The 13,784-nt window shown below is 35.2% G+C and overlaps 1 protein-coding gene across 1 annotated transcript in view; it reads right to left on the bottom strand.

Annotated features, from left to right (window-relative positions):
• Positions 1-10,822, bottom strand: part of si:ch211-108d22.2 (uncharacterized) — a 28,665-nt gene extending 17,843 nt beyond the window's left edge. Inside the window, exons 1-6 of the mRNA XM_051106697.1 lie at positions 10,748-10,822; positions 8,837-9,188; positions 7,122-8,753; positions 4,188-4,565; positions 2,916-3,338; positions 1,503-1,925 (exon numbers count right to left, since the gene is read on the bottom strand). Coding sequence (XP_050962654.1) covers positions 1,503-1,925; positions 2,916-3,338; positions 4,188-4,565; positions 7,122-7,789 — 1,892 coding nt within the window. The 5' untranslated portion in view covers positions 7,790-8,753; positions 8,837-9,188; positions 10,748-10,822. The remainder of the gene's footprint in view (positions 1-1,502; positions 1,926-2,915; positions 3,339-4,187; positions 4,566-7,121; positions 8,754-8,836; positions 9,189-10,747) is intronic.
• Positions 10,823-13,784: the final 2,962 nt, after the last annotated feature.

Here is a 13,784-nt window from a genome sequence, read left to right on the forward strand (position 1 = left end):
ACTGACTGTAATGCTGGAAGAAAACTCCTGCCTGTTCGAGTCTCATAGTCCTTCACATGTGAGTAAAGATCCAGCAGGAAATCACTCTGATCATTAGCACTGTATTCATCACACTCTTCATCAAAAGGGAAGGTTTCATAACTGCACACAAATGACAGCATTGTCGAGAATATTGTTCCTGTAACTGTGTCATTTCTGACTGCAGCAGCACTGAGACTCAGCAGGAATCTTATTGCAGACATCCACATGTCTTTATTACTTAACCAAAACCTGATAAAATACAGAGAAACAAATATGTCAATTTGTAACAACATACAGCACATACAAAACTCTATCGTACATGTGAAAGTCATTTGAAAAGACTCTATAAAAGATGTGGTTCATCTTAACTGCAGTGCTATGTAATGTATCACGTCCAAAGTCCATATGGTTGAGGAGGACATTGAAATTTTGTGTAATACACCAAGTTTCATGTTTAAGCAGGCTGGTGAAATCACATGCAAACTGTGACTGGATGTGAATGAAGTCGGTAGTGTAAATGTTGTGTATGCCATGCATTAGAACAATAGCAATAAGAAATACATGTGCAAAAAAGGTGGACCAAACAGATAATTAATTTAGGACATCACAATATTTATAATATTGTAACCAATAAATAAAAGTTATTTAGTTTAGTATTTATGTTTAAATATTATAATATAATTTGTATAAAATTGATTGAAAGTATGTAACAAACAAACCTATAATCATGCTTCTGCAGCCTTGAGTTTAGCCAAAACATACAGCATACAAAAATGATTATTTTCAAAAGAAGAAACATAACAGCAACATTTACAGCATATAAAAGGACAGAAACTAATGACATTTCACTTTTTTTAACTAGGTCCACATTATATTAGCTGAGATTTTGTTAACCATATAAGCCATGACTATTTTCCAGCCTCTCTATGACCAATCAAAATATCGAAGGTCAGTACAAAACCAAAAATTCTGCAAAACAGCTCCACATATATTAAATGCACATACTAACATCAAAAGTGCTGAAATGTTTTCTATTGGTTTCATAACTCAGCTATAGACAGAATGAAAAACCACATTATCAAGTTACACAATGAAGATTTATTTTATCCCACATGCTTTTCTTGAACTTTATGAATGTTTGTCTACCATAAATATTGAAGACCAAATGTATATGAATCTTGCTTGAAAAAGACTACATTTGCTAAAGTGACACATTGTAATTCAAACCCACTATAGTTGTTGTTGTTCTTCCTGTTGAAAAAGACGAGGCAGTTTATTATTTAAAAAAAAACAATCCAGCTTCTACTTTTTTGTTGAGTTATACTGTATATATCATGTATACTGTATATATACTGTATGCATCATATATCCTCCTTTTCAAAAGATCAGGGAAAGTTTGAGTTTATTTATTTATGATCCATTTAAAACACAGAGACCTACTGATTTAAACATATTGAGCAACATGTTGTACAATGTCTTACCTCAGCTGTGAGATGTAGGGCAGACACTGAAGGAAACTCATCATTTCACTCTCTTCCTCTGAACATCCTCTCAGCTTTACTGGTTTCTTCTTTGTTTGTAGTTTCAGCACTTCCAGGAGGACGGAGCTCTTTCTCTGTGAGAGATCTATGATCCAGACATCAGGTGACTGGAAAACTGACTGTAATGCTGGAAGGAAACTCCTGCCTGTTTGAGTCTCATAGTTCTTCACATGTGAGTAAAGATCCAGCAGGAAATCACTCTGATCAACACTGCCAGTCCATCCATAATGAAAAGAGCTGTAGTTGCAGACAGATGTTAACAGTTTCAGCATCTGCTCACCTGTCTGTGTCTCAATCTCTGCTGCTTTAATGAAGAGACTCAGAAGAAATCTGTTTTTAATACTTTCACTCAGATTAGAGAATCTGTTAACAAATGGAAATTAGAAATGTAAATAAACAGAGACACACCAACTAATTATAGATATACGTCTAAATAATGTAAAGTAATAATAAACAGTGTGTTGTTTCCTGTTCCAAAACAATACCCCAATTAACAAATATGTAAGTGAAATCATGTTTATCATCAATGGTGTCATAAAAACATGTTTTGTGGTGGAAAAAAAAAAACAGCATGAATATCAATGTTTGGGTCTCTGAGGGTTAAATCAACAATGAAAAGCATGTAAGTTGAGGTACCAAACAGCTGTGAGATGTAGGGCAGACACTGAAGGAAACTCATCATTTCAGTTATTTAGTCTGAACATCCTCTCAGCTCTACTGGTTTCTTCTCTTGTTTGTAGTTTCAGCACTTCCAGGAGGACTTCTGAGCTCTTTTAGCCAAAACTGTGAAAGATCTATGATCAAGACATCAGGTACATAACTGGAAAACTGACTGTAATGCTGGAAGGAAACTCCTGCCTGTTTGAGTCTCATAGTCCTTCATTATGTGAGTAAAGATTTTGTTAGGAAATTACTCTGATCAATTTCTGCCAGTCCATCCACCAATCAAAATAGCTGGTAGTTGCTGACCAAAAATTAAAACAGTTTCAGCATCTGCTCACCTGTCTGTGTCTCAATCTCTGCTCCCTTAATGAAGAGACTCAGAAGAAATCTGTTTTTAATACTTTCACTCAGATTAGAGAATCTGTTAACAAATGGAAATTAGAAATGTAAATAAACAGAGACACACCAACTAATTATAGATATACGTCTAAATAATGTAAAGTAATAATAAACAGTGTGTTGTTTCCTGTTCCAAAACAATACCCCAATTACCAAATATGTAAGTGAAATCATTTTTATTATCAATGGTGTCATAAAAACATGTTTTATGGTGGAAAAAAACAGCATGAATATCAATGTTTGGGTCTCTGAGGGTTAAATCAACAATGAAAAGCATGTAAGTTGAGGTACCTCAGCTGTGAGATGTAGGGCAGACACTGAAGGAAACTCATCATTTCAGTCTCTTCCTCTGAACATCCTCTCAGCTTTACTGGTTTCTTCTCTGTTTGTAGTTTCAGCACTTCCAGGAGGACGGAGCTCTTTCTCTGTGAGAGATCTATGATCCAGACATCAGGTGACTGGAAAACTGACTGTAATGCTGGAAGAAAACTCCTGCCTGTTTGAGTCTCATAGTTCTTCACATGTGAGTAAAGATCCAGCAGAAAATCACTCTGATCAATACTGCCAGTCCATCCATAAGAAAAAGAGCTGTATTTGCAGACTGATGTTAAGAGTTTCAGCATCTGTTCTCCTGTCTGTGTCTCAATCTCTGCTGCTTTAATGAAGAGACTCAGAAGAAATCTGCTTTGAATATTTTCATTCAGATTAGATAATCTGTAAAAAAGAAATGTGAACAAACAGATTTCACTGAACTATATAGCTGTGATCATGATGTGTGGAACGTGGTCAAACTCAGAGACAAGGTAGAGCAGGATCAAGTTGCAACATATAACAAAGATAAAGGTATAAACTAAACTCAAAACTACATTATGGCACACTAGACAGGAAATAAAACTCCATACACAAGACAGGTAACGTAACAATGTCACTAAAAATGCATGTTTTGTTTTCAGCTCAAAATGCTGTAGATACTCAAGACAAAGCATCCAATTAGACATGAATCAGATTTTGCAGTTTCATGAGACCAAGCATTGCAGAAGTGCAACATTTAAATAAGGTATATTACATCTGCTTGCTGGTGCTGCAGAGCAAGTATGGACTGTGGGCTACCGCCATTAGACACACATACATGCTACTATGAGCATGTAAGAGACTATCTGATCTCATGACGAAAACATACCTGTGGGAACTTTTTCACAAGACTTAAAATCACTACAGTTTCCAACAGAACTTAACACTAAATGTGGTAAAACAGCGAGCACTTGTAATCATTTTCGTACACAGTTATGATTACAGCTCTATGCTTTGCTTTCCGGTGTTTACTACCCCCTTAGTATTGGTAGGTTTATGGTTAGGAGTGTGAGAGGGGTTAGGATTAGGCAGTCATGTAGCAATTTCAATGAGAGGGGGTAATCATTTGGCAGTGGGGATAACATAGTTTCTCATATAGACTACATGTGAATTCAAAACTGCATAAAATTTTTTTGAATGTTTTTCCAAATTATACCCCAATTCACAAATATGTAAATGAAATCATTTTTATCATCAATTAAGCTCATGTACCTCAGCTGTGAGATGTAGGGCAGACACTGAAGGAAACTCATCATTTCAGTCTCTTCCTCTGAACATCCTCTCAGCTCTACTGGTTTCTTCTCTGTTTGTAGTTTCAGCACTTCCAGGAGGACGGAGCTCTTTCTCTGTGAGAGATCTATGATCCAGTCATCAGGTACTGACTGGAAAACTGACTGTAATGCTGGAAGAAAATTCCTGCCTGTTTGAGTCTCATAGTCCTTCACATGTGAGTAAAGATCCAGCAGAGCACTGCATTTTTCTGAGTTGTATCGTTGTCTTACATCAAAAAATCTGCAACGGCACTCTGTTGTATGGAAGAACTCTAGAAAGAATGTGATTTGCTTTAGTGGTTCTTTACAAGTCTTTAACCTGCAACACAGAAATCAAAAATAAGAGCACATACTGACTTCCTTGATTTTACTTATTTTTTTGCTAATACATTTATAGGGGGAAATGGATGCTAATTGACCCTTCACAGAAAGCTGGATTGACAGGCGATCTGACCAATCATAACCCTGAATCTGCCATTTTTGTCCAACAAACCAACCAGACAGAAGAGTAGCCAGCGCCAGATATCGAATCCCGCCTCGTGGACCATTCCTGATCCCTAACTAAACCAAAGTGATCTGTCATGACACATAAAGAGCCAAAAAACTATTTATTGTTTGAATTTCTTTAAAAATTACAAAATTTAAAAGCAGAGACCTAAATTAACCTACTCTGTCTTGTTTGTGGCTACGTTGTCATTTTTGTCTTTACTCCGTGTTGAAAAACAAAACAAAAAAAAAAAAAAACATGATGTGTGGTGCCAGAACACCAAGGCTTGTTGGACATAGCAACAGTAACGTCTTTGCAAAAACTATCAACATTTTAGCAGAACTCCACTACCAGAACAACAACTCCCAAATAATTTACTCACCCCCTTGTCATCCAAGATGTTCATTTCTTTCTGTCTTCAGTCGTGAAGAAATTATGGTTTTTGAGGAAAGCATTTCAGGATTTTTCTCTATAGTTCTGCCTACGTTCCGCATGACATTTTGATGTAATTCACTAGTACGTGGCGTCATGAACGCGCATCCTAGAGCCTGTGCTACACAAGCTTTTGTGCTTAAAAATTATACAAATTTTTATTTTTCAAAAAAAATGACAGATCGTTTCACTAGATAAGACCCTTCTTTCTCGGCTGCAGGCTTGTGCACAATTCAGAATTGAATTGAGAATGACTCCTAAATTCCAATTAAATTCTTGAATTTGAATTGAATTTGAATTGATGTCAAAAACAGGATCTAGAATTACAATTCGAATTTGAATTAAAGGAAGCAGAATTGCAATTCAATACAAATTCAAAGAAATTCATATACATAAGTGAAGTGTTTAACAATGAAGCTTTACAATATATGTCAGATATGATTTCATTACATATTCTATAAATTATATTAGTTTGAACTACTTGTACAGATTACATTAACAGGAAATGAACTTTGAAATGAAAATAACATTTTGAACAAAACTAATCAAACATTGAAGGAGTAATTTATTTCAATAAATAGAATTTGATCATTATCTATATGTTGGAACAAAATGTATGCTGGGTTGAGGAGTGACTAGTTATGTGTAATGAAATTATGCTATTAAATTACAAAATTAATGTAATTGTATGTGAGATTCAACACATTCTTTCTGTTGTATGACTGTGTGGACTGTCTTTGAATTGCCATGAATTTAATTCCACTTCCTGTCATTCCAACTCCAATTCAAATTCAACTTCCTGTGGGGCGGAGTCAATTCAATTCAAATTCCAACTCATGAACTGAATGGCGGCCAATTCTGAAATTCTGAATTGTGCACAAGCCTGCTCGGCTGCGATCGTTTAGAGCCCTTTGAAGCCACATTTAAACTGCATTTTGGAAGTTCAAAATCAGAGCACCAATGAAGTCCATTATATGGAGAAAAATCCTGAAATGCTTTTCCCAAAAAACAATTTCTTTACGACTGAAGACAGAAAGACATGAACATCTTGGATGACAAGGGGGTGAGTAAATTATTGTTCTGGAAGTGGACTTCTTTAATATTGTGGTCAAACAAACAAAAAATACAAAACTCTATCAAATCACTCAAGTGTCAAGTAACTCTTTTTTTATTTTTACATATCTTTTTACCATAATATGTTGCTGAGTCTTAGAGGTTTAGAACAAACAACTTTTTTCTACATAGGGTACACAGAACCAACCTAAACGCAATGGAGACACACAAAGCACCCCAGGTAACCATAACTGACTGGCCTGCCTATGTTCATGTGGTGCAAGATGAAAAAGACAGGCTGATCATTAAATACACATGGGAGTAAATAGGTGTATTTGAGATAAGCAAAATACGCAGAACCAATCACAGCGTGATGCATGTATGCACTTCACATGCAGATTTTGGAGACACCTTAAGACCTTTCCACGCTGAGCGCGAAAAAGCGAAACGAATATCGCACTGGGGTAAAACAACAGATTCCTATGGCTGCTTCGACATAGACCGCGAACATTTGCACACCGAAAAAGCGAGTGTTTTTTCCCAACCAGTCCAACAAATCAGACAGATGGTTATTCTCGCATGTTCTCAATATAATTTCTATTAATTCTCCACTTAATTAAGTGATCTGGAGGAGAGCACTGTCCGTTTTCTTCCACGTGCGTGCCACCTAGCGTGCAGGCGTGAATTAGCAGAAGATGAACAATTGGTTTGCGCTCAGTGTGTAAGTACCATTCGTCTGCAAGCACCATTCGTCTGCAATTCGCTTTGCTCTCAGTATGGAAAGACCTTTAGACGTATATTGCATCTTGTAAAAAGGGGGCATAATTAAAACACTACATCTAGAATTATTAAAAAAAAAATAATAATGTTGGATGATTAGTTAACCATCCAGATTTCTAGTACCTGATGTTTGGTGAGCAGCTGAGCATCATGTTCATTCCTACATCAGTCACGTTACAGTCCTCCAGATTCAGATAAACCTCTTCATCTCTGGACTGACTGATAATGTAAGACAAAGCACAACACTGATGAGGATCAAGATCCACTTCTGTTTCAAGCTGATGGTCCATCTTCTTTAGTAACATTAAGCAGGCTTTAGGAGACTGGAGCTCATACAAGCACTGACACACATAGAGAAGATCAAACTCTTCACTCTGAGGCTGGAGAAAGGTGTCCAAAAACTTCTCAATAAACCAGTCAGATGTTTTCTTAATCTGATCCTCTGAGAAGAGACACTTGAGGAATTTGATGCTGTGTTCTCCCAGAAGTCCACATAAGAAAGGAAGAACATGTCTCATGTGTTTATGCTCCTCAGTCTGACAGCACTGTAGGACTTTCTCAATTTCTTCTGGATGTCCAAGAAGCCACAAAGCTGAGAAAAATTCCTGCATTGTGTTGTGGAGAAATGCACAGTATGTTGTTGCAGATGTTGGTGAGTCTGTTGTTGTGATAATTTTCAGAAAAGCATGACAAATGTTTTTCTCATCACAGCTAATATCTGGAAGGGTTAGGCACTTCTGCATAGTTGCATTGAATGCATTTTCCATCAAGGGATGAACCTGATCTTTCATCTTTTCAGGTACCTATCTATTTGATTATTTTTTTTATGCCCATGTTTCTTCACAGCAAGACGGAAAATGTGGATGTACATCTCTGTGACTGTTTGTGGTTGGTTGCATACAGTGTCATTTTTAAACTTAATCAAGTCTACAATCATGAATGCATACAATGGAACATGACTAAGACTGAACAGCTCTTGATTCTTCAAAATAACATCTAGAAGAACAGGATCATGACCCAACATACTCTGGTAGTAAGTGTTGATAGACTCTTCACTGAACCCTTGCACATACACTTTCCGTGTTGGACAAACTGAGAAAAGTGGATCATCCTCCACCTCTGATCTGCATGTGATCACAATCTTGGCATCAGGCAGGAGCTCATGGTTCATAATTTTCCATAAGATGGAATTTTCTTCCAAATCTATCACACCATCAAACACGATGACAACATTTTCAGAGTTTTCCTCAATATCTTGAAACACATCTTTTCTGTCTTTATCCATTGGTTTTAAATACACATCAAACAAAATAGATTTCAAATTGGCAGCACTAGAACTGAAGGCCAAAACATTTTCATCAAAGTAAAACATGTAGTCCAACTCTCTGCCATCCTTCTCTGCCCAGCAACACAACATTTCCTGGACAACTGTAGTCTTTCCTACTCCTGGTTTGCCTATGATAAGGATGTTCTTGTCCTGCCATTTCAGGAGATCCTCAGGTGACAGTGCTTGTTCCTCATGAGGAATGTAAGCTCTGAGCTTCTTGGGTCGTAGTTTTTTGGATTTTTTGTTTTTTAATTTTATTTTGAATTGCGTTTTCATGACAGAATCAGTCTCCAAAACAAGTGGTATAAAACTAAACTGTCCTTGTGCCTTGTCATCCAGATATTTACGAAATCCTTCCCTTTGGTTCCTCAGGATACATTTTGCTTTCATCTTGAGCTGTGTCTGGTAGATTTGACAGGGCCTTGTACCTAAAATGGCATCAAAAGCATAACATTTTATTGAAAATGTGTTGATTTCACCAATTTTTTTTTTTCTTCATTTTTCTACTCACCAAATGAATAACTGGCCTCTGTATCTTCCCATCTGAAGGGAAAACAGCTGATCCAGTAGCGTAAATTAGAAGATAATGTCCTCTTCTGAGTGACATCCAGAATCCTGAGTAATTCATAACTGGCCATTTCACCTTTGTTAATGACCCAATCCAGTATACTTCTGACTTTATCAAACTCTGTCTTCTCAGCTTTGAGAGCATCGACCTCATGATCATTGAAAACATTCTTCTGATAAAGATTTTCAATAATCACAGGAAGGTTTTTCAAATTATTCACCAGGTTTTTCCTGGCGTTTCTGAGGTACTCAGTAGCAGATTGCTGTGCAGACGCCATGCTGCAGGCATTTTAAACCTGAAGACATAAATTTAAGCACATTAGCATAACAATATACAATATTTCAAACTTTTATTTCACATTTATTATTTTTATTAATATACATTCTCCTCTCTCTCTCTCTCTCTCTATATATATATATACTACCGTTCAAAAGTTTGGGGTCAGTACATTTTTATTGTTTCATTTGTCTTTTTATGCCCTGTCAATTTTAACTTTAAAAATTAATAATTTTATTCACCAAGGAAATGTTAAGTTAAAAATTAAAAGTTTCTTAAAAGTTAATAAAAAATAATTTACATTTTTATAAAATATTTATATTTTGAATAAACACTGTAGCTTTTAAACTTATTCATGAAAAAATCGCTGAAAAAAAAAAGGAGATGTTCAAAAAATTTTGACAGACCCTGTTGATCATCAACATTGATCATTCTAATAATAAATCCAGCCCAGAATGATTTCTGCTCCTCATGTGACACTTAAGACTGGAGTAACAGCTGATAAAATTCAGCTTTTCATCACAGGAATAAATTCTATTTTCAAAGCATGTTAAAATAAAAAAAATTATTTTATATTGTAAATTTTGCAATATTACTGTTTTTTTACTATATTTTTAATCAAATAAATGCAGCCTTGATGAGCATTCTGAGACTTCTTTAAAGACTATTTCAAGTCTTTTTAGTCAATAAAATGAATACAAACTTTTTGAACATTAATTTTGTGATATTATATATAAGCTGAGCTTCCCTAGTATTAAAGAAATCGCCATGATATATACACACTACAACTCATTCACAACTCGGGTAAACAAGACCTCTTTGAAAAAGAAACACTGTTCCATTTCGGGTTTTCCGTGGACTGAATGCAACCAAATCGAAACCGAAACCAAACTGAATTTTGTCTGTTAATAACTGCAGTTTAAGTTTGTGAGTTCTATAGTAATTCGTTTTTCAAATTGACCGATTCGCGAAATTAATTCGTTGAACATCATTCCCAAAAAATCCGGCAGTATACGGGTACGATGGTGTTGCGGGAGAGAGGAAATAGGAGTTGCCGCTTTAAGACGGCTATTTATGGGAGTTGTAGTCCAAAGCGAGATGCATTGTATGTAATGTAGTCCAGTGACATGTGCTGTGCAGGTGAAAACGGGAAAAAAATGTTCGTATTCTGTTTTGCTTTATGTTCACTCAAGTCAGTCCACCCGGGAGCTGTTTGCACTGTGAATCTGACAACACGAAAAAGAGTAAAAACGGCATGCATCGGCAACTTGGTCCGTCTCATCTTTTGCACGAACATGAATTGACGAGCTGTTACGCTGCCGCCGAGAATCACTGAAGCGGACAAAGTAACAGTGGGTTGAGCACATGTATGCGTCGCAATTAGGTTGTTAGGAGAACACACGGTAAATGCCTTACTAGATATAAAAATGTGGCAACCTACTAAAGTATACGTACACATAAATGTAACTTACATTTAATAAAACTCAATGTACACGTCAAGCGGCTTTTGAACTTAAGCAAAACACACAAGTAGTTAGAACACATCTGTTATGAAAAAGAAAAGTAAAGTAGTGTTACCATTAAAATATCAAAATAAGCTATGTAACAAGTTGGACTGGACAGAAATGTACGTGCCGTTCACTTCCACAGCAACTTCCGACAGTACAGGATCCTGTAAAGTAGATGTCAGTCCTTATGTTAGTGTTTCTCAACGGGGGCGGTCGGACAGCATCGGGGGGCGCTGGAAGTAATATTTTTGGAAGGGGGGCGTTGAGCTGTTCCTGAGGGGCGTTTGGTCAAGACGAGTTTACACCAAAGATGTATGAGCTGAAACTTGCAAAAGAAAATGGTCTGCCACATCCTAACGCTGTCTCTACACTGGATACATTAAAAAAACGTACTTTCTATATCTATTGTTCAACTTGTCGGTAGCGCAGGCGCGTGGAATCCGTTTATTGTAGCGCTCGCGCTCGGCTGTTACTGAACGACTGATTATAACGGGATCTATGTGCTTTAACACACATCAGTGTAGTAGTGACGTTCGCTGCTAGTTTACAAAAATACTCCCGCTCCTAGACCTGACGGTGTATCATTTCCTTAGCAACGACTTCACTAGTGTTTGCTTGACTTTCTGTAGCGCAGCTGCTGCGTCAAAACAATAGCAAGCATTCAGACACGATGTAGCAAGAGATGTTTTTTCTTGTTTAGAAAAATTAATATTAATACTTTTTGTTTGCTGACTGGCTGCAGTTAGTTTGAATACCAAATTTCTAAAGAGTTTATTCAAAGCTCACAAATATAGCCTAATTTATATCCACGTGGCTTTTTTGCTCCTTTTTTGCTTCTAATGATAATGATACTTAAAATGATAAATCAACAATGTGATGAATGTCATGTGCCATTCAATGACATTAAAAAAATAAATAAAATTATGTATGAGCTGTTTTGGGGGTTAAGATACATGCTTTCAAAGCAGGCTTATATATTATAAATATATAGCCTATAATATACACCTATAAATAGCCTATAATATACACTACCATTAAAAAAGGTCAGTATGATTTGTTAATAGGTTCATAAAAAAGGTTGCGTTTGTTTGTTTAAAAAACAGCCTACAGTAAAAACAGTAAATCTACCATTTAAAAAAAAAAAAAAACTTTCTATTTGAATAGATTTTAAAATGTGTTCTCTTCTCATGCTAAGCTACAGTATATTACTACAGCTTTCAGAGTCACATGATCTTTCAGAAATTATGCTGATGGTTGCTTAAGAAACATTTCTTATTATTATTATAGCTGACACAACACACTGACAAAAAAACAAAAACAAAACAAAACAAAAAAACAAACAAAAAAAACAAGATTTGAAATTTAATTGACTATAACAAATATATAAATCAGGACAGCACTAAAATAGCAACTATTTTGAAAATGAGGAGCATATGTTTCCCATCTTTCTACAACCCCAATTAAAAGTTGGGGCATTTTGTGAAATGCCATAAAATTAATAATATGTCATTTGTTCTCTTTAGCCTATATTTAACTGACTTAAGTACAAAGAAAATCCAATGTTTTCACTGGCCAACTTAGTTTTATTTTGTTAATATAAACACATTTTGAGCCATGATCCAGCTTTGCTTGCGAAGACTGAGAAGCTCCATTTATAGCCAAACATGACACCCTCACCTATTACCAATTCACCTGCTTGATGTGTTTCAAAGCAGTTTATTTGGTTATTCTATAACCTTTTGACTTTTATTTTGCCTCTGTCCCAACTTTTTTGGAGTGGGATGCATACTTCAAATCAATCAATAAATAAATATTTTAGAAATAAATGTTTATATTTACAAAATACATTTAAGTTCGTCAGTGAAAACTTTTGAAATCTTTTCTTTGTACTTTTGTCAATTAAATAAAAGTAAAATAGAATGAACAAATTACAGATTTTATCATTTTACAAAATGTCCCAACTTTTCTAGAATTAGGGTTGTACTAGTTTTTTTTAAGTAAACTTTGAAATATTCTCACAAAATCTATGAAATATAGTAAAGTAAGGTTTTTGTGTAAATGTGGGATTTACTCACCAAAATAACAATGTCCACTATGTCATTTTTATTAGTCTTTTTAAATTTGGGGCAACAAGATATATCTGCATCTCAACAACACTGAAGCTATAGCAATGAAACCACCAACATGCTTAAAAACTCTGTAAATTAATGTTATTACATTTACTGTTAAAAAGTACTTCACTGTGTTTTTTGATCAATTCAATGCATCCTTGAAATAAAGTAATTTCCTAAAAATCATAATGACTCCATACATTTGAATTACTGTAAATACAATATCAGTCCTCATTATAAACACAAAATAATAATAATCAACTTTAATATTCAGTGAGGACAATTAGACTATGATTTATTTGATGGGGGGGCGGTGAGGGGCCTGGATAATGGGTAGGGGGGGCGCTGGCCCAAAAAAGGTTGAGAACCGCTGCCTTATGTCTATATATTACCTGTAGGTGTCACTATATAGCCCATTATATATTTTGCACATAGCATGATCAAACCCTTTTTATTTTCTATGGGCCTACTACACTCTGTACTGTTCTCTGTTATAAATTCAAATTTTAGAGGTGATCCTATTATTATGACTTTAAAATATTAATTCTCATAGTAAGCTAAAAAAAAGACAAAAACTTTACATTTGTTCACAGTATTTAACCTTTTTTTTAGGAATCATTCCAACCCAATCTATTTCTACTGTGCATGCATGTTTATAAAACTGCAACCTTGAATTATAAACATTTATTTTCTGTGGCAAATGCTGCTAATAACTGGACATTCAGCTATGAGGAGGTCCATACAGAATCTGTGGACTTTTTCCACATGTAATTTAAGTGAATGGATTTCATTATGGTATTGTGTGTTTTAAACTGAACTACAAATACTTAATGAATAAATAATATTCAACATAACATATTGCCTAAACAATACATTTTACATGCATCTATACACTTGCTCAATTAAATAAATCTATCTCTTTATAATAAAAATTAAACTTTGTAGACCATTAAGACAGAATAGGTAGCCAAAATGTAAATTAGGTTTAAAATAATT

This window comes from Labeo rohita, chromosome 3 (genome assembly GCF_022985175.1).
Source record: "Labeo rohita strain BAU-BD-2019 chromosome 3, IGBB_LRoh.1.0, whole genome shotgun sequence".
In the NCBI taxonomy this organism is placed as follows: Eukaryota; Metazoa; Chordata; class Actinopteri; order Cypriniformes; family Cyprinidae; genus Labeo; species Labeo rohita.